Source organism: Rhineura floridana, chromosome 6, assembly GCF_030035675.1.
Source record: "Rhineura floridana isolate rRhiFlo1 chromosome 6, rRhiFlo1.hap2, whole genome shotgun sequence".
NCBI classification, from domain to species: domain Eukaryota; kingdom Metazoa; phylum Chordata; class Lepidosauria; order Squamata; family Rhineuridae; genus Rhineura; species Rhineura floridana.
The window spans coordinates 122926113-122945404 of NC_084485.1; the positions used below are offsets into that span (position 1 = coordinate 122926113).

At 39.8% G+C, this 19292-nt stretch overlaps 1 protein-coding gene across 1 annotated transcript in view; it reads right to left on the bottom strand.

The window, feature by feature from the left end:
- Positions 1 to 19292, bottom strand: part of PLPPR4 (phospholipid phosphatase related 4) — a 49349-nt gene that overhangs the window by 17313 nt on the left and 12744 nt on the right. Inside the window, exon 2 of the mRNA XM_061630544.1 lies at positions 5119 to 5304. Within this exon, the coding sequence (XP_061486528.1) occupies positions 5119 to 5304 (186 nt within the window). The remainder of the gene's footprint in view (positions 1 to 5118; positions 5305 to 19292) is intronic.

Consider the following 19292-nt stretch of genomic DNA (forward strand, 5'->3'; position numbering starts at 1 on the left):
AACATAGCAGGGTATGTGTACTGTATTTTCATTATCTTGAAAATTTCTTTTTTGCAAGAGAGACAGCCTCTGCCTGCACTACAGAGACCATACCACTTTAAAAAGTCATGGCTTTCCCAAAAGAATCCTGAGAAATGTAGTTTGTTAAGACTACTGAGAGTCATTAGGAGACCCCTCTTCCCCTCACAGAGCTACAGTTCCCAGAGTTCCCTGGGAAGAGAGATTGATTGTTAACCCCCTCTGGGAATTGTAGCTTTGTGATGGGAACAGGGGTCTCCTAACAACTCTCAGCACCCTTGTTAAACCACTCTGAGAATGGACGTGGTGCCATTTTGGTGACATAAACCACAGCATTCACAGGAAACACTATAAACAGAAGGAATGATTTTGCACCATTCTAGGTGTAATCTCTTTTGAGGCCACTGGATGGCATATATATCTCCAACAGTTGTCTCCTGTTAGTTAAAAAATGTCATGTGCTATTCATACAGTGGAGACCAGAACTCACATGATGCTCTTTTGGTTAGATCCTATTCTACCCAAACCTTGAATCTACAACATGATCAGTTTACAGAATACTACGCTTGTTCTTAACCAATCTTGCTGTTAGAAGAATTTAATACTTCTCTTCAGTTCATCATGAACTGGGAAAAAACAACACCCGAAAAACAACCCTGAGGGTTGGTACACATTTGCATGTTGAACACTTGATGAAAGCAAATTCATCATGGTGAAAACTGAGCTATCAAGAGATTTAACAGCACAGACAAAATTTGAATATCACACGGTGTCATTCAAATGTGAAATCTTTCACACATTCATTTGCCAGTCATCAAGGCAGGAGCCTTGATCATTTAATGCTCACTCTTTTGTTGTTGTTGGAGTTATAACAACAAAGAAATGAATTCTATTTACCAATAATCAACAGGGGTGTTTCCCAATTATTTTAAGTATAAAGTCATGCAGGCAAGAAATTTCTTTTTTTATTTTATGTTAAAGTTTTAATTAAAATTGTGGAAATCATTTCTGCTGATACAGCAGGCTTCCTGTGGTTAAATGAGAGTACAGTGGTCTGATATCATTGATAGTCCAATAACTTTCTCCCAGCTGCATTGTGTATCTTAATGGGTTTTTCTTATTTCCCCTGCAGCAAAATAAGGGCAGTGAAGGTTGTATAATTCCATGAGAATGTAGACGGTAAAGAGGACTTAGGGAATTCTATAAGCTCAGAGCTACTGTCAAAAACAGCCTCAAACAATATGAATTGTCTCAATATAGCCATTATGATGATGTGACTTTGATCAAGAGCAACTGGTGAGATCTTAATCTTTTCTTATTTTTGCAGAGTTCCCACTTGCTTTTGCTTGTTCTGCCTGAAGATCCTACTTAGGAGAGAGACAGTTTTCTATTATGGTGATATGAGAAACAAAATGTATTTCAATATACCCTGTTAAGGAACAACCAGGGCCACACTAAGGAGTTTCCAGAATGATCAAATGCAGTAAGAGGATGCCAAACTAGATTTAGAGATCTTATTCAAAATCATTCTGGGGACCCACACTACTCCTCTTCATATCCTACAGCCTCTCTTTTTTCTCTAAATGCACATATAACCAGACACTGAGGGCTTAATTTAAGCCAAGGGTTAATTTTTGAATATATTCTGAATGTCAGGGCTCAGCCTTGGAGTATGTAAAGCAGAAAATAAATACATCCGAACACATGCATGGTTAGAATGGGTTCTATCCAACATATTGCTAAGTCAGTCAATGTAAGGATTGAGAACGTAAGAAGAGCCTGCTGGATCAGGCCAAAGGCCCATCTGGTCCAGCATCCTGTTCTCACAGTGGCCAACCTGATGTTTATGGAAAGCCCACAAGCAAGGCCTAAGCGCAAGAGCACTCTCCCCTCATGCATCTTCCATTGCATCTTAAATTGTCACTAGTTTACCACTAGTGTGATGAGACGTCCCTCCTCTCCTCCCCACAAATCTGTTCTAGGGGTTCCTCCAACCCTTCAAAGATTTGGGGAGAGTGTGGGCATCGCACAGGGAGAGGAGCGGAGGGAAGCCCTGTTGTACTAGTGGTTGTGCTGATGGGATGAGTTAGTAAAATACCTCCGTATATTTCTGTCACACTAAGGCTGAATTGAAGTATTGCTAAGTTGAAATACGGGGAGGAGGTGGGAGTAAAAACGCCACCTGGGGAAAAAAACTCCTGTGTCTCTACATTTGCTTTTGCAGCCATAGAAGAAGGCAGTCAAAACAGAAAAGGCTGCCCAGCCACAACCAGCCGAGGAGTTAACACAGGAAGGAGGGACGGGGGAGTTATTTGATTTAGTTGCACTTAAAGCCAAATCTTAAAGGAAGCCACAGACCTGAACTTACAAGATCTGAACAGGGTGGTTCATGACAGATGCTCTTGGAGGACACTGATTCATAGTGTAGCCATAAGTCATAGTCGACTTGGAGGCACATAACAGCAACAAAGCCAAATCTATCAAATCTGCACTTTCTGAAACAGTATGAGAACTGAAACACAGCCATCCTTCAAAAACATATCTGAATTTGCAATGCAGTTCTCCAATCAACCCATGTTTATAAAAATGCTTTATATTAGGAGCAATTGCTTGCAAAAATGTGTACATTGGTCAACACTGCACACAACAAGGAGAAATCCACACTAAACTATAGGGAAGTTTTGTTTCAATTTTGTGGCAGTGGTTGTTCTTTTTTGTATGTTGTTTGATGAAATATGTTTGATGGAATGTGTTAAACTGTTAAATTGACTTGTATTTTTATATGTATTTTGTATTGCTATATGTACTGAATTGCGGCAGCCTATGGGTATGAGCAACAGGGATTCTCTCTCACTCACTGAAGTGCTGAAGAATTTTCATGAGGATTTTTTTAAAAAAAACACGCAAATTGCTACAGAAATGCGGAGAACAGAATTTTAGGCTGGAAAAATTAGAAATGGTGAGAACCAAAATTGATGGATCTTTCCATCCCTTACAGGAAAAATCAATCAATCATTTATTATGGTCAAAGACCAGCACTATAAACAGGAAGGACTGTGCAGTTGCCCAGGTGAAAAGCCGACTCTCCTGAACTTCCTACACTGAGCTGAAAAGGTCCATGGGTTGCAGCAGAGCACCAGAAGAGGAGGGCGTGTCCCCACACTGCTGAACCAATTAGTTGATTTCCCCTCTCATCCTCCACTGTGCAATGGCCTCCAGTCCACTTTATATTGTTTTATAGAGAACAGCAGAAGTCACTGGAACTGAGCTAATCTCTTTCAACACAACCTTACCTACGACCTGCCCTACCATTAGGAGATGGGGCAGGTGTTTCGGAGTTCAGGCAAATGATTGTGAGCGTCACAAAAGGAAAACAAATGGTTATTTCACTTATTGTTAGGGTTGTTTTCTTTTTGCTGCCAGGAAGCGGGAGAGGCACTTCTCAAAATGTTCTGCCTCAGATGCCAAAATAACATGACTAGCTGTGGGTATGGATGGCGGAGAAATTCAGTTTCAGTGTATATGCACCCAATTTGCGTTTTCAGAAACACACCAAAAATGCAGCTATCCTTTGAAATTTGCACTTCTCCCAATTTTGCAATGCAATTCTCTAACAACCCCCCAAATGTGCATATATAAGAGGTTAACTTTTTTTGGGGGGGGGGGTCTGAGAATCTGATGAAAGCTACTGACCACACATAAATAAATAATTACAATTTCTTTTACTGCACTGGAAATTGATTTTTTGTGTGCGCCCAGTTCATGGACCCCAGGTTAAGAACCCCTATATTAGAAGAAAGAGTGGGTAGAATTCAATGCTAGTCCTACTCAGAGTGGACCCGCTGAAGTCAATATACATGGCTGACGAAGTTTCATTAATTTCAGTGGGTTTACTCGGAGTAGGACTAGCACTGAATACAATCCTGAGTATAAAACTATACATATGTAAGTGAAATTGACATGCCAAAAGGCATTCTATTAGGGAAAGTTGGTTGCACCAATGTGCGGATTAGGAGAAATGCGCACTGAAATGCTGAAGAATTTTCATAAGGACTTTTTTAAAAAAAATACAAGTTGCTGCAGAAATGTAGCAAACCGAATTTAAGACTTGGAAAATGAGAACCTGAGAGAAACAGAAATTGACAGAATCATTCATCCCTAGCTGGGCACTCTGCACCTTGCATGGTGGGTGATGCCATTTGTTGCTCTGCCTCAGACAGCAAAATGTCTTGGACTGTTCATAAACTTGCATCCCGTCTTCCTATCTCCACCTGGTTTCCTTTTTTTGGTATGACAGAAGCCTGAGGACTTATTTTCATATAGTTTGATAAACAGTAGTCACCTTTGCACAATAATACTTGCATACATATATGAACATATGTATATATGGATTTCAGAATTATTTCTGATTCCATTTGGAAATTTTGAATAATGTTTATCTGGAGTAATGTTTATGTGTACATATAGCATATTAAATGTTTTTTTTATAGTTTCTTTTAAACTTGGTTTTTATACGTTTAGTCATTTTTACCAGATTAATTTAAATGTGGGGCTTGAGAATATTAGTATTTCCTTATTCTGGAGGAATTAAGTGGCTATCCAAATTACATATGGATGACAATAATGGAAAACAGAGTATTTTAATTTTAATTTATTTATTTATTACATTTATATCCCACACTTCCTCCAAGGAGCTCAATGTGGCATACATGGTTCTCCCCCTCAATATTATATCCTCACAACAACCCTGTGAGGTAGGCTAGGCTGGGGGAGCTTTATGGCTGGGTGGGGATTTGAACTCTGGTCTCCCAGGTTCTAGCCCAGTGCTCTAACCACTAGTGGTTTCTAATTTAGGTAGATCGCCTATTCTAGATGTGGTGGCACTTTTCCTGAAGAAATAGGTGAGTCGGTTGGAGGTGCTTTTTGATCCAGGACACCACACTGCCTCTCTCATATGCACATGTAACTGCACCCTTGTAAATTTGCTGACTTAGTCAAGCATTCACCAATGAAACCTGGCATCTGCTCTTCTGCTGATGTGCTGACGTTAGTTTGAAAGAGGATTATTTCAGAGGATAAGCGGAATGTTCTGTAACTCACCGTAATGGCAGGTGCAGCAAAAGCCAAACTGAGCAACATCAAGAAAGGAACAGCCTCTTGTGAAGGTTCAATGTATGGCATGCTCAGACTCCTGTCATAGCAGCTGAATCCAGAATGAACTGGTTTGAAGACATCAGTAAGCTCAAGGAAATAGAGGCTGACAACAGAAGATGCCAGTATGGGTAGCTGGAAAAAAAAGAATGAGGAAGTGTAGTTAAAGCAATACAGACATTTTGGATCTGACCTGACCTGCAATCACATATACTAATGCTAGTGAACTTAGGTGCAGAGTTATGATGGCTGCTAGCCAAAATGGGATGAATTACAGAGAGTTATTGGCATGCTTGGAGAAACCCCAAGGTCTATTTTTAAATATATATATATACTGCTTTATTTGTAATAAAACCTCTAAGTGGTTTACAACTAAAAATAAAACAAAACATTAAAATTAGCAATAAAACAAGTAAATAAACCATATTTAAAACAATTAAAACAGCTACTAACTAAAAAGATTAAAACAGATCAACATATACGTGTCTGGAAAGCCTTGCCTAACTGCAGAAAAATTTTAAGCAGGCACCGAAAGTAATACAGCGAAGGTGCCTGCCTGACGTCAATAGGCAGGGAGTTCCAAAGAGTAGGTGCTACCACACGAAAAGAATGAATGCTTACAAGCACATAATGAGTATTATGTGGCACCAGTGCCTGTTCTACAGAGCAAAGTGCTCGAGTGGGCACATATGAGGTAAGGCGGTCCCGCATGTAAACTGGTCTCAAGTTGCTAAGGACTTTATATGCTAATAGTAACACCTTGAACTTGGTCTGGGTGCAAACTGGCTACCAGTGCAGATCTTTCAGCAGAGGTGCAATATGCTGACAGGGTCTCATTCCTGTCAGCAACCTGATCAAGCACAAGGGAAGCCCCACACAGAGAGCACTGCAGTAATCCAGTCTTGCAATCACCAGTGCCTGAATTTCTGTGGCCCACCCTTCCCAGTCCAGAAATATTTATTTTTTATTTATATTTCCATTTATAGACTGCTTACTATCAGAAAGATCTCAAAGCGGTTTACAACAGAATACAGAGGGTACAATAAAAAAAAGTATCATTTCAAATTAATTCACAAAGCAAAATACATGAACAATATCCATATACGTAAACACAGTACAAAAGCAAGAGTAGGCCTCAAGGGACCCAAGTGCAAAAGATTCAAACACTGGAATTCCTTGCATGGGCCTCAGGAAGAATGTATTCTTCCTGAGGCCCATGCAAATAAGTGTAGCTGTTGTACCACGGGCAGGTGGCAAAGTCTACAGTCTGTCAAGTCTACAGAAGCGGAAACATAATCTTTGGCAGCAGGGTCAACAACTCCAAAAACAGCTGAATGAGGCCTGAGAAAGCTCAGTAGCCACAGAATGCTGATTGTCTGGGTGTGTGGCAGCAGTGGACTGTACGGTGAGGTAGAGCTGCCCTCCCAAAAATGAAATCACTACAGCTCATCATGATGGGGTGGGGTGGCAGCAAGGTTTGGGTTGTATGGTTGCACCAGTGAAGCCAATCTGTCACTCCTGCTGTTGTGACTATGCAGCCAAGACCTCCCTGTCCCACTCCAGTCATGAACAAGTAAGCTTCACCCCACATAATGAGCTACTACTGGTGTGCAGGTGAGGATGGAAAATTGGGGGAGGGGGATATCCTGAAAGAAGGCATGGCTAGCTGGAACTCTGGGAACTCTACACTGTGACATTCTGTTACAGTTCCCATTTCTATTATTGAGGTGAATACAATGGGTACAATTCAACAAAAATGAAGCACTTTTTACGTCCTGAAGGAGGGAGAATTAAGAAATGCTCGATTGTCTACCAGATCTCCTATTGAAATCAGTGTGAATTGAAAGTTCTTAACTTTGGTTAGGAAAAACCCAGTATTTATAATAAAACATATTTATACAGAACTTTCCCAAAGTGTCCAAAGATGGAAAGATACATTGTTGCACTAGGGTGGGCCATGACATTATTTCCATGTTACTTATGGGGGTTTGATACTTAGAGATAGTGGCTTGCCTAAGGCAACCCAGTGATTTAATCACTCAAGCTAGAAGCGAATCAGGGAGTCCTTGCCTTTTATTAACCATAAAGCCACATGAGCTCGACATTTTTGTAGCAGAGTGTTACAAAATGAGGCAAGGAATTAACACCACTGCAAAATTCTGGCCATCGAAAAGAAGATTTAAGTAGTTCTCAGATATAGTCATCCATCCCACCATTCCAACCACCTTCTACAGAAACCATACAAAGTAGCTTACAATTTAAAAATAATATAAAGTTGCAAATATCCCCCTCAGATAAATTATTAAAGTAAGTGGTTAACAGTGCAACCCTATGTATGTCTACTCAGAAGTAAGACACACTGAATTCAACAGGCCTTATGATAACTGTGTTTAGGTTTGTGGTTAGGGATGGGTGAACTCTTCAGTTTTGGTTTCTCTCAGTTTCTCATTTTTCCATTCTCAAGTTCACTCTTCACTTTTCCACATCAGTTTGCTTTTTTTAAAAAAAACAAGTCCTCATGAAAATTCATCAGCATGTTAATGCATATTTCCCCTAGTATATTCTCCTAATATACACATTTTTATATGCTATTTCCACAAATATATGCATTTTAATGCACATTTGAGCCTAGCGTATGCTTTTTTAAAACCATTTTTTGGATGGAGAACTGCTTTGCAAAATTTGGAGAAGTGCAAATTTTGAAGAATGGTTGTGTTTTGCTCTGCATATTGTCTCAGAAAGTGCAAATTTGATAGGTTTGCCTTTAAATGTGAACTAAATCAGAATCCCCTCCCATCCCTAACTGCAACCTAACAGAGGGAGAAATATTTAATTAAAAGCATTAAAAGCATAAAATAATACTTTCTTTCTACCAGAAGGAACTAGGAATCTGGCTTATCTCTGAGAACTAGTCATTCCAGGTATGTGAAGTCCATGTATGCTCTCACTGCTTCTCATGTGTCAAGGGGATGTGAAGGGCCTCTGAAGTAGAGTGGAGTTTGAGGGCAGCTTTGTAGGAAAGAAATTAATCCAGAGATACACTGGTCCCAGGCTGTTCAGAGCTTTAAAAGACATTTTGGGTTACACCCAGGAACAAATGGGTAACCACTAGTGAAGCTGGTAAAATATCAGAGTAACATGTTTATTTATGTATTTCTTACATTTATATCCCACCTTTCCTCCAAGGAGCTCAAGGTGGTGTACATGGTTCTCCTCTCCCCATTCTATCCTCACAACAGCCCTATGAGGTAGGTGAGGGCGAGAGACAGTGACTTGTCCAAGATCACCCAGAAAACTTCAAGGCTGAGTGGGGATTTGAACCCTGGTCTCCCAAGTCATAGTCCAATGCCCTTACATCACAGCGGCTCCTAGATTCAAAACCACAGTGACCATATTCTGAACCAAATGAAGTTTCCAAACTGTCTTCACAAGAAGCTCCATATAGAACACAACCATTTTTCATCTACCATTGACTGTAACCTAGAAACACATTTATTTCCAGTTTAAAGCTGATGGTAAATGAATAATATATAATAGAGTTGTATAAATGCCCCGCTTCCCAAAATAAAGTTGATAAATCCTACTGAAATTCTAGGTTTTTTAAATCCCTACAGATATTTCACATGAATTCTACATTAGCCTCCAAAGTATCTTAGACAAAAATCCAGGAACTACACACAGATGCATTAATTCTCTACCCCCCAGAAATAAATTTTGCTATGCTTATTGAAATTCTTTTGACTTCAGGGTTCCTACAGCTGTTCCACCTCAGTAGGACTCTCTAAATTTATCATGGATTTCATGTAAATCAAAATTTAGCAGCAACTCTTGATAAAAACCCACTCAAGTAACATTTTTTTCTCCATATAGGATTGCATTGTTTCTATGTCTTCTGTGGTGGAATCCCATCTAGTTTTAAGTGCTGAAACATCCACGAGGAAAATTTCCTCCTCAGATGCAGAATTTTGATCACTCTTCTTCTCTTCAGGCAATGTTTATCAGCTAAAGTATCTGATCTACATTTGATTCTTCCTCTTTTCTTTTCCTTACATACACTGTAATAAACTTTACACACACTTTCATCATGTAGCACTCCTTTTAGAACAGCTTTCTTTATTCCTTGAAAGTGCATTCATCCAAGAATTCAACATCTTTGACCGCTGCCTGTAATCATGAATGGATATTTACTGCAGCCCAGTTTAATGCATGATTATTAGGTATGAGGAAAAAATTGAATTCAGTTCGCATTTAAAGGTAAAGCTACCTGATCCACACTTTCTGAAACAATATGTGAATGAAACACAGCCATCCTGTGAAATTCACACTTTTCCACATTTTGCAGTGTAGTTCTCTAGGCAAGTAACGTGTACTAAAATGCATGTACTAGGGTAAAGTGTGAATTAAAATGCATATATTAATAAAAATAGCATACAAAAATCTATTATATTAGGGAATATGCATTGCAAAATGTATATATTAGGCAATTGATTGCTGTAAACTGCCCAGAGAGCTTCGGCTATGGGGCAGTATACAAGCGCAATAAATAAATAAATAAATTGCACTCAAAATACATATATTAGAAGAATTTTGTTGATGAATTTTCATGAGGACTTTTCTTTTACAATTGCAAACTGGGTGGAAATGTGGAGAATTGAATTTAAGATTGGAAAACTGGAAAACTGAAACCAAAATTGGCAGATCCATCCCTAATGACTACTCTGATTGGCAGAGGTCAATGGGGCTTGTGTCTAAGTAAAGTTGCAATCCTAATCTCAATTTCCTGGGAGTAAGCCCCACTGAAATCAACAGAATTTCTCTTTGGGTAGACATAGTTGGGATTGTGCATTTAGTCGCATAGGAGTACAGGCTTCTTGTAATTCTGCTCCAGACCTGCACAGTTTTGAATACATCTGAACCTTTGCACCATTTATCATAACTGGATTTCATGTCATACCAGTTTCAAGTGGGAATGGAGTATACTAGGATGGGTGGATGAAGGCATACAGCAAATTTTTTTTTTGAAAAGTTCAGGGAGGCTGGAGGGAGGCTTCATAAGCCACTTTAAAACAGCCAATGCCTAAGCACAGACTGTCTACTATCTTTCCATTAAAGTTATTTAATGTATTAATAGATTTGTATAAAATATATATTTTTAAGTACTGGATTATACCTGAAGCAGTCAGGGCCCTGTGAGCCTCATCTCTTTGATTCTATGGCCCCCAACAAATGATATGGTTACTTTTTCCATACTAGCATGTGCTCTGCTACTGGCATGGGAATGGCCATCCATTCATCTGTTACTACAAACTCAAAGCTCAATTATAGGCTATATCAAAATCTTATCTAAAGTCCTAACATACTTCATGTAGCATACTGCCTTTAATCTAGTTTGTTGTTATGTGCCTTCAAGGCGATTACGACTTATGGCGACCTTATGAATCAGCGACCTCCAATAGCATCTGTCATGAACCACCTGGTTCAGATCTTGTAAGTTCAGGTCTGTGGCTCCCTTTATGGAATCAATCCATCTCTTGTTTGGTCTTCCTCTTTTTCTACTCCCTTCTGTTTTTCCAGCATTATTGTCTTTTCTAGTGAATCATATCTTCTCATGATGTGTCCAAAGTATGATAACCTCCGTTTCATCATTTTAGCTTCTAGTGATAGTTCTGGTTTAATTTGTTCTAACACCCAATTATTTGTCTTTTTTGCAGTCCATGGTATGCGCAAAGCTCTCCTCCAACACCACGTTTCAAATGAGTTGATTTTTCTCTTATCTGCTTTTTTCACTGTCCAACTTTCACATCCATACATGGAAATCGGGAATACCATGGTCTGAATGATCCTGACTTTGGTGTTCAATTATACATCTTTGCATTTGAGGACCTTCTCAAGTTCTGTCATAGCTGCCCTCCCCAGTCCTAGCTAGCCTTCTGATTTCTTGACTATTGTCTCCATTTTGGTTAATGACTGTGCTGAGGTATTGATAATCTTTAACAAATTTAATGTCCTTGTCAACTTTAAAGTTACATAAAACTTCTGTTGTTATTACTTTAGTCTTCTTAACGTTCAGCTGTAGTCCTGCTTTTGTGCTTTCCTCTTTAACTTCCATCAGCATTCATTTCAAATCATTACTGGTTTCTGCTAGTAGTATGGTATCATCTGCATATCTTAAATTATTGATTTTTCTCCCTCCAATTTTTACACTTCCATCTTGGTCCAATCCCGCTTTCCGTATGATATGTTCTGCGTACAGATTAAACAAACAGGGTGATAAAATATACCCATCTCACACCCTTTCCGATGGGGAACCAATCAGTTTCTCCATATTCTGTCCTTACAGTAGCCTCTTGTCCAGAGCACAGGTTGCACATCAGGACAATCAGATGCTGTGGCACCCCCATTTCTTTTAAAGCATTCCATAGTTTTTCATGATCTGCACAGTCAAAGGCTTTGCTGTAATCAATAAATTCTATAATTTATAAAATCTATATAAAATCTATAATCTCTCAACCCCCCTCACCATGTTAAGCTGTGCATCCTTGAGGGGGTTTAATCTAGACATATATTTAAAAGTGCAGTTAACTATGCATTGAATGTTTTCTAGCAAAATGCATTGAGACTATCTACTGCAGAAGCAGGGCTCAAGAATAGAGTTGTTAGATTGCCAGTGGCGACCATTTCTTTAGTTCTGGCAATCACTCCTCTCAAGCCCTCCACAAACTGAGTGGTGACACCTCTCACTGGGTTGGGGCATAGTGAAGGGACAATGAGGGGAGCTCCGCAGCCACCTCCCTTGACCTCACCGCTGTCCTGCCTTACCCCCCCATCCCTGTCCTGCCAAAATGGCACACTGCTTGTGAGAGGGTGCTACTGCTGCTCTGCCTCATCACACATAACTGGTGGACTCCTCCCCTGATTTCTCCATGCTATGAACAAGAGACCACATCTTACCCATAGCCTGGAAAGTGCACAAAACCCAGAGGAGTGATTTGGTGAATTCCCATTTTTGATGGGTTGTGAAGCGAGGCAGCTTAGTTCCCATGCAAACTGAAACGGCCTCTGTCAGGTTTTTCCCCTGCACATCCCTGCAGCATGCAGATGCAAACACTAAGATGTTGTAGTATTATACACTTTCACCTATTCCACTTTATAATAATGATTCCCTATGACACCTCCCCCCCAGGACAGATGTAACTTATTTTACGTATTATTGTATTGTTGTGGGATTTGGGGGTTGAGATGGATGATTTTTATGAATCCCTCTCCCAGCCTCTGATTTGAGATCTGCAAAGGAAGAAACCTGTTCTATTGGTCCAGTTCCATTCACAAGTTAATGGATTCAGCCAAGTCTGTAAAGTGCCCTCATTAACATGTGTAAGGATCTGCTAGGAGAGCAATAGGGCCATAAGAACTCTTTTAGGAGAGAGACTCCCCACCCACCCAGCAAGGAAGTATTTTGCCCTGGGCTCCCGCTGGGAGGAAGGGCAGGATATAATAATAATAATAATAATAATAATAATAATAATAATAATAATAATAAAAGTAGTAGTAGTCTGTGTTAGGCTGAGGAAAGGTTGGGAGCTGAAAACAGACAGAGAGGCTTGCTTGCTCCCTGTGTCTGAACCCCCAAAGGTATGGGCTTTGCGGAGCAAGATATGAATTACTAAAGATGTGAACCCCTCCATGTTATGGTCAGGTTGTATATATGTGTAAATAAAAATCATATGTATCCTATAAGACATCACAGTCTCCACAGACCTTCATTCCAAGGAAACCAAACCCTGGGTAAAGTTCAGGAACCTCTGGAAGTCTCTCACCGCTCAGAGACTCCAATGACTATTGGCCATGCTGGAGTGTGCACAATAGTATTGATTATTCTGCCTTTCAACACAACTACACAAAGTAGCTTATGATTAAAAAAAAGCTAAAATGATCACAAAGAATGTTAACAAAAGAAAATATTATGTATATAAAAATATGAAACCTTATTTTTTTAAAGAAACAAAACAAATTAGGAGCTGAAAATATATGAAATTTGCCAACATTTCCAATTTTGTTATTTAAAATTTTAATACTTAAATTTTGAATCTGAAATCTGATGTCAAATTTTACTTCCAAATTTGAGTGCTTATCTTTGCAGCTCTTCATTATTTCGATTCAGATATGGAACATCACAAGCTATCAGCTGTCAGATACTACCAGTTACCTACTGCATATTGTCTAGCAAATACTATCAGAAATACATATACCATGGCAGTCAGCTGTTAAATGCTTGCATTATCAGAGAAGTATAACAAATGCATATCATCTATTAGTACTGCCAGGTATAGTAGAAACATCACTTGCTAACATATAGAAACACTTAAATATCAAATATTAAAATAAAATAGACATAAAATATGGATATGAAATATTCAGTGTGTATTCAACAAATGTTTGAATCTTCTGAGAGAATATACAGTGAATTTTGAATATCCAATTTGCAAAGGAGAATTTTGATGACGGTCTTTGAAAAAAAACATTTTATCAGTGCTGCTTAAAATAAAATAAGTAGCTCCATTCTATTCACTTTGACTACATGATGAAACAATATAGAAAATTTAGATATACAGAGTTTCACTGACATCAATGGCTTATGTACTTTCAGTAAAAGGTGTTCAAGATTGAAATGCCAGTCAGATAAACTGATTATTGAAGATTATATGTGGCAGTAAGGAACTCACCGGATCAATAAAAGACTTCATCATTTTCAGCCACTGATGTCTCTGTTCTACAGACATTTCCTCAAGTAATTCCCATTGATTGCAGTGAAAAGTACATCTACATATATATGCCAAAAATTTCAGCCTGATGTACCACTCCTGTAAGCAATGCTTGGAATGAACTAGTTCAATTTTATACAGTTCACTGAATTAGTTCAACATTCTCAGAACCATTCCTGAAAGTAGTTCCCATAATTGCCAGGTGTACTGAATGTGAATTAGTTCATTTTGAGATAGAACTTTGAATGATTTTTAGTTCATCTTCAAGTTCATTCTTATTTTTTATGATTTAGATGCTTTTAAAATGCTTTTTAACCTTAAAGATAGTAATTGCTGCAAAAAATAAATTATGCAATTCACATTCCACTATAGGGGTGTGTTCTGATGTTTTCTGAGTCTTCTTAAATACATTTTATACTTCAGCACAGCAGCTTTGTAACATTCTGAATGCTGGAGAAAATATGGCTGAGGATCAATTTGATGAACTTAAATTGAATTTTGAACTGAATGAGAGCTGCAATAGTTCCATTTTGCAAAGGAACCAACGTGTACTAGAACTAGTTCCTTTTTGGACATCTTGAACTTTATAAATAGTTCATTTAAAAAATGAACTCTCCAAGCTTTATGCCAAGATCCAAAGGCCATGTGAAGTGGCCTATGCACACAGACAGCATCTGACTTCTCGCTTCTGAAAATATTCTTACAATCAACTTTTGAAACCTAAAGCAAGTAAATAGCTTCCAATCTGACATGATGAGCTGCTATTTTAGAGATGAGGCATCTCAGAAAATGCACAGAGAGATCTGCATGGACCTCTTAAATGAAGGGTTGGGGAACTTGTGGACCTCTAGATTTTGTTGGATTCCAATTCCCATTAGTGCCAGTCAGCATGGCCAAGTCATTGGAGCTGTATTCCAACAACATCTGAAGGGCCATAGGTCTCCTTATCCCTGCCCTAAATCCTGTCCATAAGGATGTGCAGTGGCCCACACAGAAAATTGGACAAACATGGTTATTTCAGCTTCCTCTTTAAGGCAAATGGAGCAAGTTCATCCCACTTAGCTCCCCATCAGCCATCATCATCATCAATGCAGTAACTCACACATTATTATGGTTGTTTCACCATAATAGCTCCATAAGGCTAAAAGGTTTTGATGAATGTGCACAGATGAGTCATTCTGTCCCCACCATGCCATTAGCAGTCCATCTTACAATCTGTTTCTGTAGAACGCATGTTCCCACCATATCACATTAATGATTGATGTCCCATGATACCTGTAATGTTAAGGGAAACTAGTCCATGTTTGGTGTGTTTCAGTTCACCATAGACTGGAGTGGTTCCAGTCCAGGTTTTATATAAAGCTCAGGCGCTCTAGAGGCTAGGCCCACAGAAAGCTGAGGGATAGATTTCTGGTGGGCTTTTCTCGTGACCACTGTTTGTTTGAGTTTATTCTAAATAAAGTGTTTTGGTCAGCATCCTTCATGTAAAGAGTACATCTTACAATGCAATGTCCTGGGCTGGTTCATTTTACTGTTACAGTTAAATAAATAGCTGTGACATCATGCACATACTTGCATACAAACATATGAAGCACACTGATTCAGACTATGAATCTGTGTCCGGCCTGGTGCTATCTTCTCTACTCAGGCTGAGACCAGCTCTTGAGGGTCTCAAGTAAACACCTTCCTCTGCCCTGTTACCTGAGTCAGAGCTTGGAAAAGTTACTTTTTTGAACTACAACTCACATCAGCCCAATCCAGTGGGCATGCTGGCTGGGGCTGATGGGAGTTGTAGTTCAAAAAAGTAACTTTTCCAAGCTCTGCCTGAGATACTTCAACTGGAGATGGTGTTGAACCTGGGACGTTCTGCTTGGAAAGCATATGCTCTACTCCCTTCTCTCTTAGATAGCAAGGGTGGGAAAGGCTTTCTTTCAGGACTGGGCTAGATGGACCAATGCTCTGGCTCTTGACTCAGTATCAGGCAGCTCCATACAGGGCAAGTCTGGGTTATGTTTCAGTTCAGTTTCACTGAGAGCAGAACCAAACTTTTGCTGTTAAATTCCTTTCTGAGCAGCACCCCTGATCTTACTGAAGCATACTGAAACAAGTGGGACAAAATGCTGCAGTGTAGAGTGCTCTGAGGCATGGCTGCAGCCATGCCCTTTTCCAGGATACTCCATTCCACTCCTCCTCCCTCCCATAGTTTGACTCCCCCCCTCCCAACAATCAGTTAGCATTTTGTGACCACTGAACATGCTCGGTCCTCATTAGGCTATTCCCCCCCTCCAGGTTCTTTTTATATTTCTACAAACCTTGTGATCCACCCACACCTGCCGATCCCTCCCTCTTGTACATGGGTGGTACCATTTTGTCTACATATGGATCCACACACAGAGAATGAGTTTGCTATTAGCATATAGGATACTTCAACAGCTTTAAACAACAACACCATGGGAACATTATCATGATTGTATAAGAGATCCCAACTCATATTTATGGAGCAATTCTTATATACACTGGATTGTATCCAAGCTCACAGTGGCAGAGCAGAGGCCCCAAAGTTGTAGAACTCCCTCCTCCTCCACAGAGGGGCGCTTGGCACCTTCACTTTGTTGGGACTGGGAAAGGGAGAGAAGCACCAGCTGTAGCTTACTGACTGAGTTTCAATAAGTGGAGTTAGGAGTGTTGCCACAGCCCCTTCTCCTGACGGCACCAAATACTGTTTGTGCCAGCTGGTAAGGTAGACAGAGATGGAAGAAGCCTGCAAACACACCTGCATGGCCCTCTATGGCCTGATCGACCTTGAGGCCTGTGTGTTTTGTCAGGACTGGGAAGGGAAGAGGAGCATCAGGTGTGGCTTATTGCCAGCCTCTTTTTATTTTGTGTTTGTTTCCCCCCCCTCTGTGAATAAGGGGTGGGAAGATCTTGCTGTGGATATATGTGGGTAATGATTTATACTGCTTGGGATGAGAGCCTGGATGGGTTGGAGAGAGGAGGTGAAAGGAGTTAAATTGCTCAAAAGTCACAGAGTGAGAATCTGCTGGCACGGAATGGGGCCCTCTTTATGCGAGAGATGCGGGGGTGTGCAGTTTGCTTTTTTTATGTATATCTTCCTCTTGGTACATATCAGGAGTGGCTAACCACTGGCCTGAGGGCCAGATCAGCCGCCCCAATTTTCCTTGACCCACAAGATCCCATACATTTTGGCAAAAAGCACTTTTTTAAAAAAAATAAAGAACTCACAGTGATGAAATGGGCAGTGCTCAATGTGCTCCCTCTCTGGTCATCAGGCTGATCATTTGATGGGTAGGGAGGGGGTCATAACAGATCAGTTGAGGAAGGGGGGCTGGGTGCCTATGCATATCCTATGTGCATATGAGGGTCGCCACAGCCACTGCCACCATGCAGTCCCCAGAGGGTTGACCAAGGGTGAATGCAGCTCTTGGGTCAAAAAAGTCCAGCCATCCCAGTATACAACATACATCTTTAAAAAAAAAAAAAAGGCTGAGGCAGAACGCACTAATGTACGACAACTGAAAAGTTACAGTGGCTCTTTGGACTTAAGAGTATTTACTGAATGTATTTACAGAAGTTTTGCAATAACAGGCACTAACTTCAAACACCTTGAGCGTGCCAAACAGAATTAGATGGCCTAATGTGCACTGTGTTAACTGCAAAGTAGAAATTCCCCTTCTGGCTTCACACTGGAATGTTAAAGACAAACAGATGCAAAAGCAGAGAAGGGGCCTTGTATTGCCTCATATTAGCTGGTTGATGGTGCACTAGTTGAACAATTGACCCTTGCTGCTGTATGGAATATATAGCTGAAAAATAACTGAAACCTCAATCCAATGGAATTGTGGGAGAGGCACAAATTGGCTTCCAAGTATTCAGGGACAAGACTATAAGTTTGCGATCCTAAACTCATTTGCTGGAAATAAGTTTCACCACAAAACAGTGGTAGTACTTTCCAGTGAAGGGGGTAAACATTATAGATATAATTAATCAGCTTGCTTAACCCTCAGAATTGTCTTGAGTTCTTTTTAGTATTGCACAAGTGCAGTAGTAATGACAGGACAAGCATAATTATACTAGACCCTAAGGAAGCATAGCTAAAAAGACAGATAACCACTGAATCGAAAGCATTCAGTGTGAGAAATGATTCTACTACATCTTTGGATGCTTCTGCTAGGTATTGATCACTCTCCTAATGTAATGAAATTGATTGGCAACAGATTCAGGACTAAGAAGAGGATGCAATTCACAAAATGTACATTTTATCTGTGGAATTCCATACAAAGGATGCCCACTCACATAGATACATCTTTCTAAATGGTTTAAATAAACCCAAGAATGGTTGGTCAATTAATGGCTGTTAACTCTGAAACTAGGAATCATGGCTCCATGGTTTTAAGGAACTACACTTCTGGTTATTCAATGCGTGGGAACACATGTTGTGACTTTCATTGGCTAATCTGTCTGTCCACTTTTGGAGACAAGAGGGCTAGGCTACGTGGATATGAAGCCAACCTAGTAATTTACCTTCTTACGCCGGAAGGATAATGTGATATAAAAGCATGCATTTGCTGGCTGCATTTAGGTGTCATGATAATCCATGATTTTTCATGACAGGAACTTGCATATCCACCCTCCCCGGCCCCCAACATCTTTTGGCATGGCCATGATTCAGAAGTATTTGCTTCCATTTTTTTAAAAAAAATGTGGGTTGTTGGTTTGTTCAAACCCAACAAACTATGGTTAAATCTTAATCAAAGTTTGTTTGAAACAAACCAGCTTCCAACTGTGGTTTATGAAACTGTCTTATTTGAACAAATCACAGCTTAGGTTAGGGTTTGGATGCAACGCTAGACTGTGATTAACTGATCTCCTAGCAGTCACACTGGAGAAGGGAGGGGGAGTGCATTAGCCTGAGATGGAACAGGCTCATTCCCTTCATAATGCCCAAATGCAGCCTCTGCCAGCTGGTCTTAAAGGGCCAAAGGAAAGAGTACAGCTGAGCTGTGTTTTGCTTTGCACAGACTTTTCTGGCTTTTTACGCTGTGCCAGTATTATCTTTTAACTGCTTGTCCCAGCCAGTAGTCATAAACTGGGGAAAATGGCATAGAAAGATATATTTTAAGAAATAGAAGGGGATATATATGTAGTATAAAAATTTTGACAGTACCAAAAACGATGACAAAAAACAAAGGAACAAGTGTATAGTATTATGTGACTGTACAGTGTCTCAATATCTAAATATATCTCTCAACAAGAGATGATGAGCACCAGGACATTTTCTGTTACCCGAAATTCTTACATAAGCAATAAAGTCACACCATATTTCATAAAAATCATCTCTGT